This window comes from Mchenga conophoros, linkage group LG22 (genome assembly GCF_057382185.1).
Source record: "Mchenga conophoros isolate Kocher_MC1m ecotype Shallow Benthic linkage group LG22, M_conophoros_male_GT1.1, whole genome shotgun sequence".
Taxonomy (NCBI): Eukaryota; Metazoa; Chordata; class Actinopteri; order Cichliformes; family Cichlidae; genus Mchenga; species Mchenga conophoros.
Window position 1 is genome coordinate 25,616,691 of NC_140546.1, and position 18,437 is coordinate 25,635,127.

At 40.4% G+C, this 18,437-nt stretch overlaps 1 protein-coding gene across 3 annotated transcripts in view; it reads right to left on the reverse strand.

Annotated features, from left to right (window-relative positions):
• csmd2 (CUB and Sushi multiple domains 2) overlaps nucleotides 1–18,437 on the reverse strand; it is a 288,003-nt gene that overhangs the window by 232,120 nt on the left and 37,446 nt on the right. For all 3 annotated transcript variants that reach the window (XM_085261294.1, XM_085261295.1, XM_085261293.1), the window contains one exon: nucleotides 2,368–2,480. In XM_085261294.1, the coding sequence (XP_085117420.1) occupies nucleotides 2,368–2,480 (113 nt within the window). The remainder of the gene's footprint in view (nucleotides 1–2,367; nucleotides 2,481–18,437) is intronic.

Consider the following 18,437-nt stretch of genomic DNA (forward strand, 5'->3'; position numbering starts at 1 on the left):
GCCAGCAGCTTCTGGTCAAACCGACTTTAAATGAAGAGGCACAAAGCAGTGTGTCAGCTTCCATGACTTCTTCCTGCTGTTTCTTGGCTTCCAGGGTAGTTCAATTGCCGAAAAGTCATTTGAAACTTCACATTTCTCTCACAGCTTCCAGGTATGAGGTTGCCAAACATTAAAAAGCAGTGGAAAAGATCTATTGTGAAATATAACTGGGAGAAATTAAATTAAAATGCAAAATCTCTTCATCTCTTCACTTAATGTTTTACACAAAATCTAATAAAAAAAACAGGTCTGTTTCGTGTTTAGTGTTTCATTTGGTCACCGTGGAATAAACGAGTGACCAAGCTGCTGTTAGGAGTTTGCTGATTCTTATCATTGTTAATTTTAATAAGTAACTAAATAAAATCGATCTAAGAATGGAGATTCATTACCTCTAGCCTTTGTACAGTACCAGGAGACACTCCATGTGTGCCAAATGGTAAAATGGTTTTACAGGGAAGAGCAGAAGAGATTGACACAACTCCATGAAAGGAGGAAGAAAAAGGGTGGTGGCTTCACATCTAAGAAATTAGGGATAAGAGATGCTAAAATTCTGATGTGCATATACTGTGTAATACAGGCCAACTGTGGGTGGTATCCTGTCCATTCAGTTACAATAAAGCGCTGCTATGCTTTATTTCCTGTATTTTTTACTCTCCAATTAACATTCACTCTAACCTGCAGGGCAGCACCACATGTCAGCTCAACAGGGCCCCTCTCTTTTTCCCTATAGAGGGTCAGTGCAATTGGTCTTGCCAATGTCATGTGAGCTGGGAGACAGGTAATTACGGCGTTGCACTCATTTCCCCTGGTGCTCCACAGGTTTGCTATCGGCTAGCCTCTGTTGTACCACAGCCACCCCAAGATGTGCATTCATTTTTTTCCCTTCAGATCCCCAAAACAGCAAGCACTGAGGCACCATTGAAGGTTTAAAGGGGGCAAATTTACCTCAACTTAGTAGAGTGATCACTGTAACTTTTCCCCCCCTATTATCAAATGTAGCATCGAGTCATGAACAAAAAACGGAGGATTTACAAGGTTGAAGGGAGTAATTTACACAGGTAACATTTATCAAGTTTAAGCTGTTTCCCCCCTAAAAAATGGTCATTTGGAATTGTTACGTTTTTGGTTATTCTTCAAGTAACAAATTCTTATTAGCCCGGTGATTCTTTTTCACAGAATCTAAAATTTGGTGTCCAGAACACGGTCAAAAAAAGGAAATGTATTGTACAGTGCGGGTTTTTGAACGCTTAGCTTTGAGATGTGCTAATGAAAGACTGTAGATCAATAGAATAACAATTTCTACAATCATTTTTGCACTCAGAACTACTGAAACAACAGGGGACCAAGCACTGGGACAAGTTTAATGCCAGTGTCAACACTTAACAAGTGGATTCACGCAGCTTTATTGACATGTGCTATCAGCAGTACAGTTTGTGCATAGGGGTAAACGATTGCTTACAGTACAAAGCAAAAGTAGTTGGTCTAGCAGTGAAACTGTTCAAACTACGAAACACAAAGCATCTGCAGTCTTGGCATTACTTTAGTTGCCAATGTAGTTTTGCAAACTTATTTGCAGCAAGAGAGAGTTAAATCATCCAAGGTCAGAAGCTAGACACGACTGGCAGTCTTGTACCCACTAGTGAGAAAGAAAGATGCAATGTCCCAATTGCCTCCCAGTGGAATTAACAAACAGACTCTTTTATTTGGCTTTACATAGTTACACAGTGTGGTCTTGGGCTTTCTGAGTCTACTGTTGTTGCTCCAATGAGCCACATCCCTGCATTCACAATATCTCAAAAAGACTGACAAACCCATGTCAGGTAATTAGCCTAATTAGTCACTCACTTGTATTTTCTTCTCCCTAGGCTCACCGCTACTCCTACATGGAACTGAAGCGTGCTATCATTAATATCACCTCGCCATGGATCATAAAACACTGTATGTCACCATGATAAAAGTGCTAGCTCTAGCATGAGAATGGACAAATGATAACCCATACTAGTCGGATAGAATGGCTTTAAATTACACTACCAGATGACTGAATTAGTTGAGTACCCATTGGTTATTTTGTACTGCAATGACTCACCCATTTTCAGCCCTTTTGTTACAATAATCAAGAAATTTGTCTCAATAGCAGCAATATCAACAGTGTTTGAAAAATAGCATTATTTTCTAAATTTTCTGCATAAATCGCTCACAAAATACATTTTAAAAGTGACTTTTAGAACTGAAGATTTTTTTAGATTCAGTTTAAATGAAACATCGCATTGAAAGACATTAAAGTAAGCTATAATAGCGGGTATTCTATGAAGATGGAAGTTGAGTTACCTTCATATGCAGCTTTGAATCCCTGCCCGCTGACCGCATAGTCAGAAAGCAGCCACAGTGTGAGCCTGGAGCCCGTACTCACAATTGGTGGAGGCAGCTGGAAGCCAGTTAACCTAAGAACAAGTGGACAGAAGGACATTAACGGTGAGACAAAAAAAAAGAAAAAAAATTAAGATCCAATCAATAGCACAGTTGGTTGCAAGGTCAGGTATGAAGCCCACTTCCATCACACCAGCTTCTATTAAGCCAGCTGTTACCTCAGGCATTCAAGGATCACTTTTGTATAACGAGGCTCTGAATCATCAGCAAATTATTAAAATGCCAAGACCTCAACAAGACAGTTAACTAATTTCTTTCCATCAGCAAAGACACAGTAAGTGCAATCATGTATTCACAGTAAATTAGAAACCCAGCAGCCAGCAAACAGATAGCAAACATACTGTCAAACTGATTCAACAATCATTTCTAATAACCAAGCCAGTAGTTTGCAGATTATTACATATATTACATGGCCATGTGTCTGGTAAAGGCGCTGGTGACTCTTTAAAGCTTTTTCCACTTTCCCCACCAGCTTGGTGAAGCAAACCTGCTTCTAACTATCTATTTATTTTTTAATGTTTTCATTTTAATGTGAATATTTAATGAGTTTTACTTGTAAATATAAATATATCTTTAGCCCTCTTAACCTTGGAAACTGTCCTCCTCCTTCGCAGGACTCCCAATTTAATAAATAAGAAATAAACATATGCTCACTGCTGCGAGTATGAAAACACAGAATATGATAAAATGCCAAATAACACGACAATCAATAAATGATTTGTTAATTATTGTGATCCAGATTTATACACACTAGAACTCTGAAACCTCTTTTGCAGATTGGTGGTTGCCTCGGATTTGTCCGTGTCACACGCCGTGAATAATGCGCATAATACCAAACAATATTCTCTCTCCAAGAATAGATGAGATCGCATAATGCATACCACAACACATATTACTTATGCATTCATGATATTTGATGTTGTGGCCAAGTGGCCCAGGTGCACATGACGCACACACACCCCCGGACCATGACAGGCCACACCGAAGGCAGTGGCAAAACATTGGCAAGGCACATGAATGCACATTTAGGAAGAGTTCTTACATAGTCAACCAGAAAAAAAGGGTATTGGAATAACATTGTCACCTCTGTTGGTGGATCTGTTTATGTAACATGTGGTACAACGCACAAGCATATTTAAGATTATTTCAATATGCCTACATTTAGCCTGGAACGGAGAGTTTTCTGTAATAACAACCAAATTCTATTTCCAAGTGGGCCAATTCTAACATAATTCAGGTGTTTTCCTATCTCTGAACTGATACAGAACAGTGCCTTTACAAACAAACTCTCAAAAACTAAACCAAACTTTCTCTAGCATTGATAAAGTGAAGTGCTAAAAAAGATGAGCTTTTGAGTGTTAAGGAACATCTCGCTTGTGCTGGGCTGGACCCCCTTTTGGCTTCAGAACTGCCTTATTTCTTCATGGCAGAGATTGAGCAAGATTCTGGAAAGATTTAGGTCCATACTGACATGATAGCATCACACTATTGCTGCATATTTGGTGACCACAGATCTATGACTCAAATCTCCCTTTCTGCCAAATTCCAAAGATGTACTGAGATCTGGTGACTGTGGAGGCCATTTGAATTACGTGAACTCATTGTCATGTTCAAGAGACCAGTTTGAGGTGATATGATATATGATCCTGACATGACACGTTATCCTGCTAGAAGCAGTCATCAAAGGTGGCTACACTGTTGTCATAAAGGAATGGACACAGTCAGCAACAACACAGGAAGGCTGTTGCATTTAAATCAACACCAATGCTCAGTTGGTACTAAGAGGTCTGTGAAGAAAATATCCCTAAATCCCTACAAGACAACAACAACACTAGCCTGAATTGGTGATATAAGACAGGAATGATCCAACAATAAAAGCCACTCAGTTAAAATCAAGAGAAAATCAGGAGTATGAACTGCTGACAGAAGACAGCATGGATCCATGTTTCAGTTGTTTTCTGATCCTACCATCTGAATGTCTCAGCAGAAACTGAGACTCATCAGACAAGGCAACATTTTGCCAGTCTTCTCTTGTCCAATTTTGTCCCTGTTCTTTTTTGGCACCCAGTGTGGTTTTTTTTGCTGCTATAGCCCATTTCTTTCAAGGCTGGATTCGCTGTGCATCTGGAGATACTCTTCTGCATACCTTGGTTGCAACGAGTGCTTATTTGAGTTACTATTGTCTTATTATCAGCTCATATTAGTCTGGTCATTCTCTTCTGACATCTGGTATCAATGAGACATTTTCGCCCTGAGGAATACTGCCTACTAGAGCTGGGCGATAGAACGATAACGATATGTATCGCGATATAACTTTTACTCGATAGAGAAATTAAGCTATCGCGATAGACCTCGCCGCTCTTGTCCTCAAAGAAAAAAAAAAAAAAGGTCAGCCAATACAAATTAAGTAGCGCAGAGCCGAACCAATCACAGCCGCAGCGTCACGTGGCGTGACTTGTAACGTACAGCACAAGTGCCAAGCCGCACGTGTGTTTGTTTGGGAAGCAGCCAGCAGGTAATGGAGGAAATGAGTGTGCCGACTAGAAAAATCAACCGAGCGTGACCGAAGAGAAAACAGATGATGGTTCCAATGCCGGAGAGATTGTCAAACGGAAGAGCCAAAGAAGTTCCGTAGTGTGAAGGTATTTCGGCTATTTCAAGTCTGACAAAAAACAGAGTAGCGTGCACTGTAAATTGTGCCGAAAGCAAGTCTGGAAATACAATAAACTGGAGCATGCGTCACACTGTGCACCACGTTATTGTTTCGGTGAAATGAATTTCTACAATACTGTTACTGTTAATTCTACTCTCTGCAGTGTTTAAATGCTTACATATACACACAGTTACTGTCCGTCCACACATACGACTCTGTTCTGCTTCTATGCCCCAGCTTTGTTTACTTTTTCCCACCGAGGCTTCTAGACTTCTGATTGGCCAATATTTCTGCACGGTTAGGAATCTAGCGCCACCTGCTGCTTTGGCATGTTCATAGCAGCGTTTTCCTTCATTTCTGCCTTTATGTGTGGACGGGATTATTTTTTAAAACGAAAACGGAAAATCTCAGTTTTCAAAAATACCCGTGTACGTGTGGACGTAGCCTCAGTCTCTGACTGGAAGCGCTAATTCGTCATTCGGCTTTTGTCAGACTAAAGTAACTGTTAAAACTGTTTGAAAAGCTCAGCTATACAACAAGGAGAGATTGAGAATTTCCTTTTAGTTCTCAGTTTATTTGATATTGACAAAAGTTAGTCAGTTTTGTCTGTTCTTCTGTAAAACAAACTAAGATTTATTTTTAGAATTAATATTTTGTTTCTAAGTGGAATTGACAATTTATTCTGTTTCGTTTGTTCTATTTTGAAACTTAAACGCTTTAGCGGCTGCCTTTTGTGTAGTTTGCAATATTTGCCTTTATTTATCTGAAAAAGTCTCATGTTCCTTAAGTACATCTACCCTGTTGAACTTATTATGGGAAATAAATATTTAAATAAAAACAAGCTGCTGATTATTTCACATTTTACTTGTGAGCAACGGCACATTTAAATCTTACAAATATAGTTATTTGGCTTATATCGTGATAGATATCGTTATCGCCTGAAATGAAAAAAACATATCGTGATATGAAAAAATCTCATATCGCCCAGCTCTACTGCCTACTGAGTATTTTCTCTTTTTTAGACGTTTCTCTGTAAACCATATGCAGGAAAATAGATCACCACTCTCTGAAATAGTCAGATTAGCCCATCTGGCACCAATAACCATTGAAAATCGCTTAAATCATTCATTGCATGACACCAGGCAAGGCAGTCAACTGCTTGGAGCCCCATGCCATTTGGGGGACCCAAAGGGCTGACAAACTTTAAACTTCTGTTTAAACCTAATGACTAATAGATCCAGAATGTGCTAAGACAAAATATCTCCCACACCATTACACCACCACCACTAGTAGGAACCAAAAACTAACTTTGTATCTTAATTTTGTTACTGGCAGCCTATCAGAAAAAAGACATAATTTGATCTCCTTGACATGGGCCAAAAACTTATGGTAGGGCAGGCATAGACATTTGAGGAAACTGGACAAGTGAAGACAGAAGACAAAAAAACATCTACAGCAAATGAACAGGATATGCATATGAAATATGAAAAAACTCTGTTTTTCTTTTCATCTTTTGCTGGTTTGGGGGATCTTATTAAAACTGATGACATTATGAAAGCAGATAACTATAATCAGAATTAGATTTACAATGCAATATAATCTACAAAGACAAACACGCTGTGCAGTAAAAGCATACCTGGAGAGAAACACAACCCCGACCTGAACATTACTGAAGCAGTGTGGGATCATCTTGACACAGAATATAGCAAAAGCTCACTTCAGTTACTAGCTGTAGCCAATTAGCGAAATAACGAAAAAAAAAAAAACATAACCTTGTAGCCAGCAAACCCAAAACTCTGTTGGGAGCATGCACACATTGTATTTACTGCTTTCTGTATCATAAGATACAAGCTAGGTAGCCATTATATACAAATAATAAAATATAAACCTACTGACCTCAGTAATTTATTTAGTTATAATCCAGACTTCCCCAACTCCAAATCTATTTTTGTGGTTGTTGTTGTTGTTGTTGTCCCCTCCCTTCCCACCCCAAAATTTAAACTAAATAGTTTCACTGGCCGATATTTGCTTCCTGATGTACTTGCACAACGTGTGTATGGTTCAGTGCCCCCTGGTGGAAAGAAGGTAAAACTGTATTTTATACTTTCTTTTTTCTTTTTTGGTTTATCAAAAACTACTTCCAGGGGTATTTTGTTTGTTTGTTACCAACACAAATTAAAAGGCCACAGTTTGCATTCAAAATATACAAATGTAATAGTGTCAGATAGGAAAATGTCAATGTAAATGACATTTTTTCGCCATCATATCCATGTAAGGTGAAGATTGAACCATGTGAAAAAAAACCCAAATCTATCAAAACTTATGTACTTCTGTTGCTACTTCTTTTGGACATTTAACCTTTCTTATTCTTCAACTCTATGACTCTTTTACACCATTTCCCTCTCCATCTGTGCCCATACAAGCTGCTCTGAATGTAGATGGTAATTCTTGTAGATCTGTGAAACAATCCTCGCTTCTGTTTTTTTAAAATTGATTTATTTTATTTAACTCACAACTATGCACTTCAATCTGCTACTGGACTTTCTGGCTCGGCTTTTTCACCTTCTGTTCTCACTCACAAGTCTGCCATGCGCCTACTGCTTGACAATATACTCGACATTGAGGGACGGAAAGTTGAGCTTTTTGTAAATCTCGCAAATGAAGTGAACAGAAATGCTTTTAGAAGCTCCCACTCCGAGGTCTGTTTGAGCGGACATCTCAAACTGAGCACACACAGGTTCCCCTTGCATCTAGATGCAAAGTATCAATCATTGTTTGACTATAGTGCACCTAAGTGAAAATAGTTTAGATAAGTGAGCCTTGTCTTATTATGGCCTGCTTCCAGCAGCACTTTTGCAGGTTGCGCTATTCAATCAGTGTTTACCATCCACACAACAGAGATGCCCACATATGCATGCTAATTAAAAATTAAAAATCCAGGTGTCCATTGTGTCCATTGTTCATTTGTGGCCAGTTACCACAGACTGATTAATCTGCATACAGTAATGACTGTGTGCATGCACGCGCGTGTGTGTGTGTATACGTTTTACATCCCTGATTTACAGATTCTAATAACAGAATATGTTGCCCACCTAACTTTTAGCTCATCCTTGAAGTTTCCCTTCAATTTAAAACATCCTCTCTCTCTCTCTCTCTCTCTCTCTCCCTAACTCACTGCCTGTGTATCCCACTCTTTACAATCTATTACATTCCCTCACTTTTATCTCTTAACATTAAGAGAGGCCTCTGTGTTTCAACTAATCCTTAAGTACCACACCAGAGGTGGGAAAATTGCAAAACACCAGAACTGGAGGGATGTGTTGGACCAAAAAAAGGTGGAGAGGACTTTATTAAATGTGTGATTTCACTCCTCTCTGTGCGACACACATAGGGGGATATCAGCTAAATGATGGGACACATGTTCATGCAAATGGCTCCTTCGCTGACCGCAAATTGACTTGGAAGGCAGCCATCTTGGTTCAGCAGGCAGGGCACTGCCGTGAAAAGGGGGTTTGACAGAGGGTATCATGGAGCAGCTAGAGAGGGGAGCAAACTGGCCTCTTGCATAAGGCAGAAATGTCCCTGAATCATATTTCCAAGCTAAGGGAAAAGAAAATGGATACAGTTGGGAAGCACAAAGAAGCTGACTTCACAAGCAGAGGTAGATTAAATTTTGCAGTGTGATATGGGCTGTGGCAATCTGAGGAATGCAGCTGCTATTGTGGGCGGGGGGAAACAGCTGGGGGATTGCCTGTTATCAAGGAAAAGATGCGAGATATGATTGCAACCGAGCGATACAAAAGAATGGATTTGCAGCACAGGTATCTCAAGTGAGTGGTAAAGTGACGGAGGGAGGATGAAGGAGAGTGAGGGACACGGGAGGAGAGAGAGACACACACAAAAGTTAAGAAAAACGACGCTGTTATGGGAAATCATTGGCTGCTTCTATTATATGGAATGCTGAGTAATATCAGAAATTAGGTCCTCCCGTGGAGAATAATAGGCGTGTCCGTGCATGGCTGCATCCAAACAGAAGAATATATGCTGTGTGTGTAAGTGTTTACATAAGCTCTCGTGTGTGCGTGCATATGTGTGTGTGTGCGTGTGTGTGTGTGTGTGTGTGTGTGTGTGTGTGTGTGTGTGTAGGCATGGAAAAGAGCAGAGGTCTATTAAGAGGGCTTTCCACCTGACTGGCCTCAGCATCATCTCAATGAAGAACCTCTGCTTCCAATTATCCCACCACTACCCACGGGAGCGAGAGCAGGAGAGACGGACAGATGGAGGATGGTAGACAGGGTAAATGTGTAAGAAAGATGGCTGCATTGAGGAGGACTGGAGACGCTGCGATGAAAGAAAGGCCCGCTGAGGAAGACGGGCAGAACGCAGGCTGGCATGGAAGGCGAGAGGGGCGGATGCAGACACCTCAACAGCCATGAGATGGGCTGAGGATGAGGTAGAAACTCCACGGCTAATACAGGAGTCACAATTAGGGAGACGTGTGAGAACACACGCATGCTGTTTTTAATCATTCAAATTTTTTTGAGCGGGCATGTGTGTGTGTGTCCTCTAAAAGAAAAATTAATGCATATTCACAGCTGTAAACCGACAGGGACTAAATCAGGTCATTCATCCTTTAATCCTATGCACTTTGTGAATGCGTGTGTATGTGTGTGTATATATATGTGTCTGTGTGTTTGCAGGGTGGAATGTAACTACAATGCTGATGCAGCTTATTTTCTCCCAGAAGGAGGGAAGAGGGAAGATAAAAAAAGAAGGAAAAAATAGATACAGCAGCAAGATTTTGATGGCTGAGTAGAGGGGAGACATTAGCCAATAAATGATGGGTGGTAAGAGAGAGACATGGGAAGGAGGGAAGGAGGGAGGGAGGGAGTTGAAGTGCAGAGAAAAGAAATAGGTGTGTATTTCTACACGTGTTTGTGAAAGTGTGTGTGTGTGTATGTGTGTGCGTATTCTTTCTATACGAGACCCTGTGCAGCTATATCTTGTCAGTGGTCAAGGCCAAGGGCTGATGCTCTCCTGTGCTCTGTAAGCTCTAACTCTCCACTGACTGCCTATCACACTAAAAAGCAGTGCTTTGAACTAGTGCCCTACCACTGCAAAACACACACACACACACACACACACACACACATATATATATATATATATATATATATATATATATATATATATATATATATATATATATATATATATATATATATATAAACACCCAGCACGCCCCTGCGGGCGGTTTATCCTTCAAGCTCGGGTCCTCTACCAGAGGCCTGGGAGCTTGAGGGTCCTGCGCAGTATCTTAGCTGTTCCCAGGACTGCGCTCTTCTGGACAGAGATCTCCGATGTTATTCCCGGGATCTGCTGGAGCCACTCGCCTAGCTTGGGAGTCACCGCACCTAGTGCTCCGATTACCACGGGGACCACCGTTACCTTCATCCTCCACATCCTCTCGAGCTCTTCTCTGAGCCCTTGGTATTTCTCCAGCTTCTCGTGTTCCTTCTTCCTGATATTGCTGTCATTCGGAACCGCTACATCGATCACTACGGCCGTCTTCTTCTGTTTGTCTACCACCACTATGTCCGGTTGGTTAGCCAACACCATTTTGTCCGTCTGTATCTGGAAGTCCCACAGGATCTTAGCTCGGTCATTCTCCACCACCCTTGGGGGCATCTCCCATTTTGACCTCGGGACTTCCAGGTTATACTCGGCACAGATGTTCCTGTACACTATGCCGGCCACTTGGTTATGGCGTTCCATGTATGCCTTGCCTGCTAGCATCTTGCACCCTGCTGTTATGTGCTGGATTGTCTCTGGGGCATCTTTACACAGCCTGCACCTGGGGTCTTGCCTGGTGTGATAGACCCCAGCCTCTATGGATCTTGTGCTCAGAGCTTGTTCTTGTGCTGCCATGATTAGTGCCTCTGTGCTGTCTTTCAGTCCAGCTTTGTCCAGCCACTGGTAGGATTTCTGGATATCAGCCACCTCCTCTATCTGCCGGTGGTACATACCGTGCAGGGGCCTGTCCTTCCATGATGGTTCCTCGTCTCCCTCCTCTTTCTTGGGTTTCTGCTGCCTGAGGTATTCACTGAGCACTCGGCCATCTTCCCTATGTGTATATATATATATATATATATATATATATATATATATATATATATATATATATATATATATATATATATATATATATATATATGCAGAAGCAATGAATGGCTCTAGTTAAATCTGCTGTGTATATTTTTAAGGCAAAAGAATATATCTTAAAAAAAAAGTTGATATAGTTGCTGGATTCAAAGCTGTGCCCACTGAGCACGCCTGTGTATGACTCATCACTAGCTCTACTTACAATTTATAAAAAGCTGACCTTGATGCCTGGTGGAAGTTAAAATGGCACTTCATCCCCCCCCCCCTCACGCACACACACACAATTTGACTCCCCCGCTTAACAGGCAAAGTTTCACATGCAATTAGACTGCATCTCTATCAGCCTTCTTTCCCTACTTGTTGGGCGAGCTGTAATGTACCCCGTCACTTTGCCCAAGGGCATGATCTGGCCTTGATAGAGCTGCCTTCAGCTCTCTCGCTTTCAGTTCAAATTCTTGGCATTTAACGTGTATTAACAGTAATCATAGTGGATTTGCAGGAGCTGACACTTTTTTTTTTCATTTCTATTAACCACTAAGTTTTCTGCCCGTTTAGCCTGTTAATTTCAGCTTAGCCGCAAAGGTAAGAGTGCATCAGCAGCATCAGCGATTTGGAAATCTCACACACAGCTTCCCCAAAACACATCAATATTTCAAACAGGGCTGATGTCTTTTTTTTTTCTTTTTTTTCGACTCAGACTAGTTCTTCCCGTCTCCATCGTGAAGAAAGAATGGGGCTGTGGCGCGCAGCTGATCATTAATATTCATACGTGGGTGACATCACAAGGTGTTTGCGTTTCGCGGCGAAACGATAAGGGGTGAGGGATCCTCTCAGAAGTGCCTGATGCTAAATGCTGATGGCGAGATAATCAACCACAGTCAGTTCCAGCTAAAAGACAAACTGCAGTGAAGTCATTAACAAGCTGGTGTCTCCAGAGAAAGAGAGAGCAACAGTGTGTGTTAGAGAGAGAGAGAGAGAGAGAGATAGAGGCTGATAAGAAGGAAACGCAGTGGAAGAGAAGGTGAGAGGAGGACTGAGATAGGAGTGGGAGGAGAAAATATTAGCAGAGACTTGAGGAGATTTGAACAGATGAAGTGCTCCAGAGAAAACAGGAACAAATAAATAGAAGTGTATGTGTGTGGGGAGGGGGGGGGGGGGGGGGTGTTGGCTGTGAAAAAAAAGATAAAATGTGAAAACCTTTTTTTTCCAAGCCCGGGGGGGGGGAGTGTGAGGAAAAGAAGTAATGAAGTAATGCAATAATGAAAACAAGTAAACTGTTTAAAGACTTTAAAGAGTCATATAATGCTTTTTGGACTGAAAACAAAAGAGGTGGTAGACACACGACTTCATCTGCACACAATATCTCAAGTAACGACCAGAGCTGGAATAAAGGATGAGGGAAATGATGGATCGTCTTCATTTTTCAATCTACCTATTACAGTGTGTTATTAAGACTTTTATACAAACTTGGACCCATGTGTTTACTAGCACTAAAGCATCTACAGGTCATGGAGTGCTTTTGACTGGTTTATCTAAACGTTATATACACTTTTTAACAGTGTATTTACATTCTCGTGTTATTATCTGCATCTTCACAGCACCATACTTAACTTTAAGGCTACAGAGCCGGTTGACCCCCATCTACAGGATATTACGGGGGACCTGTATTCACCAGCTGCTTTGTTATGTACACCTTGCTGGTACTCAGTATTAACTCGGTTGTTACTTAGGAGGCAGAGCAGGGCATCTACTAATCTGAAGGTGGGTGGTTCAATCCTGCTCCAGTCTGCATGCCAAAGTATTTTTGGGCAAGATATTGAAACCCAAGTTGCTCTCCAGTGTGTTTCTAGGAGCATGAATGTTAGCTAGAATGGGTGTGAATGAGGCATGTTGTATGAAGTGCTTTGAGTTCTCCGATGGAATAGAAAAGCAATACATAAGAACCAGTCCATTACTATTTAGTAGGCTAGACCCCATTTTACCTTCAGAATTGCTTTAATTCGTCATGGCAGAGCTTCAGTGAAGTGCTAGAACCATTTAGCATCACGCAGTTGCTGCAAATTCCTGAAACAAATCTTTCCTTCCACTTCATGCCAAAGGTGGATTGCAATCTGTCAACTGTGGAGGCCTTTGAGCACAGTGAACTCATTTTCATGTTCAAGAAACCAGTTTGAGATCATCTAAGTTATAATACTGAAAGCTACCACCAGAAGATGGGTTCACTGTGATCATAAAGGGACGGAAAGGTCAGCAACAATACTAAGGTTGGCTAAAAGATACTTGGTATTGAGGGGCCCAAAGCATGCCAAAATATCGCCCATACCATTACACCATTACAGCAGTCTGAGCAACTAAAGCAGGATGGAGCCACACTTTAATGTTGTTTGTGCCAAATTCTGAACCTAAGATCTGAATGTCGTAGCAGAAATCAAGTCTCATCAGACCAGGCAATGTTTCTGCAATCTGTTGGGTCATTTTTGTGACCCCATGTGAATTTTAGCCTCAGTTTCCCAGCATGGTCTTCTGCTGCTCTAGCCCATCTTCTTCAAGATTCCACTTTCTGTGCATTCACAGTATGTTCTTCATACCTTCTTTATGACAGTGGTTACCTAACTCACTGCCTTCTAGCCTTTCTCCTCTGACCTCTTAAATCTACAAGGCATTTTCACCCAGAGAAATGAGCGTTGTCTGGAAACCACAGAGATAGTTGTGTGAGGAAATCCCAACAGATCAGCAGTTTGTGAAATACTCAGACCAGCCTGTCTGGCAATAACTACCATGCCGTACTCAAAATCACATAAATCCCCTTTCTTCTTCATTCTGATGCTCAGCTTGAATGTTAGCAGGTCATCTTGACCATCACTACATCTCTAAATCCACTGGGTCATTGCCATGGGGTTGGCTTAACAGATATTTACATTAACGAAAGGTATACCCAAAAAAGTGGACTTCCCCGAACATCATTTTGATTCTTGAACTCTACTAATATAACTTTGCATGATTTACTCTGATGATTCTTTGATGCCCTTCAGTTCATCCTCTGTGAGAAGCAAGCCATTTAGGCTCATCTCCTGTTTAAGGCATCTTTCTTCTGATTGGCTGAAAAGCAGGTGGGTGGAGCTTTATTAATCACAGCTAGAGTTAAAACCTCATGCTGACAAACTTTGGTGATCTTTAATCTAAGCACCCACCACTGTAACAGCATATGACAGAATATTGGGGAAAAAAAGCAAAATGTGTCCATTTTAAATAAATGTCAGAAAAGGGAAGTGTTTAAAACATGAATCACAAATGTGAATAATAATGTAATATTTCTAGCTGACACACTCTCCTTTGCAAATAACAGTCTCAATAACTAGAAGCCTTAATAAAGAATTCTAAAATGAACAACAAATGCACTCCGACACAGGAGAAGTAAAAAAACACAAATGAATTCTTTGCTCATTCATTCCCCCTTTGTAGAGACATAAGTCAATTACACTTGCAGCACACAAATCAAGGCTGACAAATGGAACAAGGTGACGTTCACACGTCCACCGTGTTTTCCCCGGGTCCGCACAAATCGCTTTGCAATAATCCTCAGGCCAAAAACAATTAGTGATCAAATAAAACGAATGCAGTGTTGTGCAGTTCTCGCTCCTAGGAGAGTGACAAAGCTAAGTGGTAGCCCTGAGATATGCTGTTGTTTACTGGCTTGTGCCAGCCAGCAGTGGTGTGAGCCTCTCCTTGTGTGCATATATGTCAGTGGATATATAGAAATTACGACACGCCGTGACGAAGTCAATGATCCAGGAGAGGGAGAAAAAAAAGACAGATTAAAGAATTGCAAATGAAAACAAACTATAAAAAGGTTATTGCACATTTTAGTCGTACTCAGCTGCAGGGATGTTGAATTCGTTTCAAATGGTGTGCCACATAGAGTCCATTTTGATCCTAAGTGGGCCAAACCAGTGAAACTTCCCTTTCTGTGAGCATAAAGAAGTTTAACTACACATTGAATCCCTAAATATAAGGAAAGGAAGGGCAATTTCAACAGTATTTCTTAGTTTTCTATAAAATGCTGCTGTAGTAAATAAAAGAAATGTATCAGCATGACTTAAATTGCAAGGAATGTGTGAAATTACAGGACTAAAAAGGTTTCTGTGAATTCACAAAAAATATGCAGCTTTGTTGTTGTTGTTTTTAAATGTAGACCAATTGTATGAAAAAAAATCTATAGCAGATCATAAAAAAATAGAAACTCTTCAGTAATTTAATCGTTACTTAATTATTTGTTGTATTATGAATGGCCATTGTGGAGATCTTTATCAGTAGGAGAGGCTGCAAAATTTATTAAAATACAATTAAGTCCAAAATTTATGCCCTCCTTATTTTCCAAAGCCGTCCAGTGGGTCAGATTAGAGTATTTGCCATGAGGATTCTGTCCACAGGGCTTTATGTTTATACTAATAAGTATTGGGTTTATGTATATGTATTATCTATGGCTCTAATAATATACTAATAGAGGCACAGTTTAATGCACTGCTCTAAAAATGACTATCCTTATGTTGTTACTGTTGCTGCCATTGGCAGCAGTAATCGCTGTTGCCCAAACACTCATCTAATGCTTTGTGAATGTTTCATTATGCCTAAATAAGGTTGTATAATGCCTGGTGCAAACAAGATCAAATCATGCGTTGGTGAGTCAGCCTCACAAGCATCAAGATTTTTAATGTGTAATACGCAGATCAGGCCAAGTGTAGTAGCAGTAGGAGTGAGGCTTGATGAGGAGATGTATATGAAAACAAAAATGTGTCAGCGCTGCACTTTCCAGAACCGCTCGAAATCGCATTCAAATGCAGCCATTTGGATCTTTACAGATGTTTAGCAAACATGAGGCTTTTCACTTGTATGCTCATCTCATCCTCTCTCTGCAATTTAGTGGTAGTTTTTTTTTCTCCCATCAGTTAAAGTTGAAGCACAACTCACATTTCACTTCAAGTCCTGAAATTGGGTTCATGTTCAATTTGCGTTTGGAAGAGATTTTTAACCAAGTGACTTCCCATCCACACGAATGTCATTTTTGTGTTGATGTATTGATGCTGAAGCAGCATTAACGGTTGCTAGGAGAAGTTCACATTTTCTGAAGAGAAAATAAAACCCCAACTTTTTTTTTTTTTTTTTAAATTTTATGAATTAGCTCGCAACAGCAAGCATGGTTCATTCTCATCCACATGTGGTGCTGCTTTTGCTGCCTCTTTTTTAACTTATGTTGCTCTTTCATGAAGAGATCCCCTCCTCCAGTACAAAGCTCAGAGGGAACAATTACTTTCCCCATATACATAACAGAAATAGAGTTGGCATACCATCAATGGGCATTCATCAGACCTATTTGAGTCCCAGAATGGATCTAAAACAGGAGCAGGGTTTAAAGGTCTAAAGCTTTAATTGGTAAGTTTCACTTAAGAGAAATCTTCCTACTAGGAAATGATATTTTATACAACAGTGTGCTCTAACTGGAAAGGTCTTAGGTAAGGACCTTTCCTGTACAACATCACAGTATTCCTGTGAACAAATCCCCATTCATGAATAAATGTTTTATTTTTTTTTTTCCCCGCTTCATGACTGCGGTGAACAGATTCTTGACCTCAAACCCATCCAACATCTTTGGAAAGAATTGGAATGCCTACTGTTAGAGAGAGTCCTTGTCAGCCAACATCAGTGCCTCACCTCACTAATGCGTTTGTAGCAGAATAAAAGCAGATCTCTGCAGCCAAGTTTCTCATTCTTTCCAGGACAGTGTGGACAAATTTATCAGGTTTTTAGCCCCCTGTCTTTTGGGTTCAGATGTTCAGCAATCATATATGGGTGTTGCGTTCAAATCAAAAGCATTGATTGTTGATAAATCACTCATGCTGAAGACGCCCTCTGGGCAGTTGAGTGATTGGCATAATTTTGCTTTTGTACAGGGTCGCAATGGATGTGAAATGAACCAGTCAAGATGTGATTATAAGACTTTTAGCTCTATTCGAAGGAGTATAAGCAGAGCAGGCTCAAAATAATTGGCCAAACTAACCAAATTTTAAATCCCAGGATTGTTTTTAAGAATTAAATGCAAATTCTTTGCAGTCTGTGACTACCTGAAGTCATTTCTGGCCCTTTGCGAGGCATTCAGTGCCGCTACCTTCAGTTAATGTTTGCTGCTGATTCATTCTGCTTTTAATTTTATCTTTGGTACGTTAAAAGCACGCTTGATTGAGGTCGTCTACTAAACCTGTTAATGTAGCTTCCATTTATTTACCTGTCAGGCAGTGTTTAAGGTCACTACAGCGTTGCTACATGGTTAAATCATCAATGAACATTGGTGAGCCATTTCTACTGGCATAAATACAATTCCATGCCATGATGTGCTTTCTGTCATGACCTCTTCCTTTCCTCGAATTTCTTCTTGGTTTCATTTGTCTGTCACCTGTCATTTAGGGTTGTTTTTTTTTGTTTGTTTCTTTGTTTGTTTGTTTTGTGAAAATGAAATTATCTGAAAAAATTAGCTCCCAAAAGTTACAACCAGTATATTTGTTAAATCTGCTGAATTCAATCTGAAGGTCTAGGCTTTAATCAGATATGTCGCAGAGGCAAAATTACAACAATTATGTAACTGTTTTAAAATGCACATTGAACTGACTTGATATTTAAACTTCCCCTCTAGTTGTGATCATCAATTCCCCACTAAGTCTGCAGAGGGAAGCCTCTAATAAAATGCAGAACACGCTTGGGAATAAGATCTGATTAGCCAGCAAGGCTAACAGGGACACAGTGACCAATGGAGCGCCCAACCAACGCTATTGAATTTCTAAACATCAATCTTCTTTTGCTTTTGTGGCAAAGATGATCAAAAAGCAGCAGAGAGAAATGAGACACTGGGAGAAAAAGAGAGTGTGTATGAGTGCGTAATAGAAAAAAGAAAAATACTGGATCCAGAATTAGCTGCAGGCTCGTACAAACATTGTTCATATGCCAGTCGTCTTATTTCTTGGATATTGTCAACGACCTTCCCTTTAGTTGTTTTATGCCTGTAGATCTAAATATTGATGCCCTTATCATGTGCATCTTAATTGTCTTTTTTGGAATGAAGACTTTATTAATCTGTTCTATTAGCATCTTTATATTTTAGCCCTTC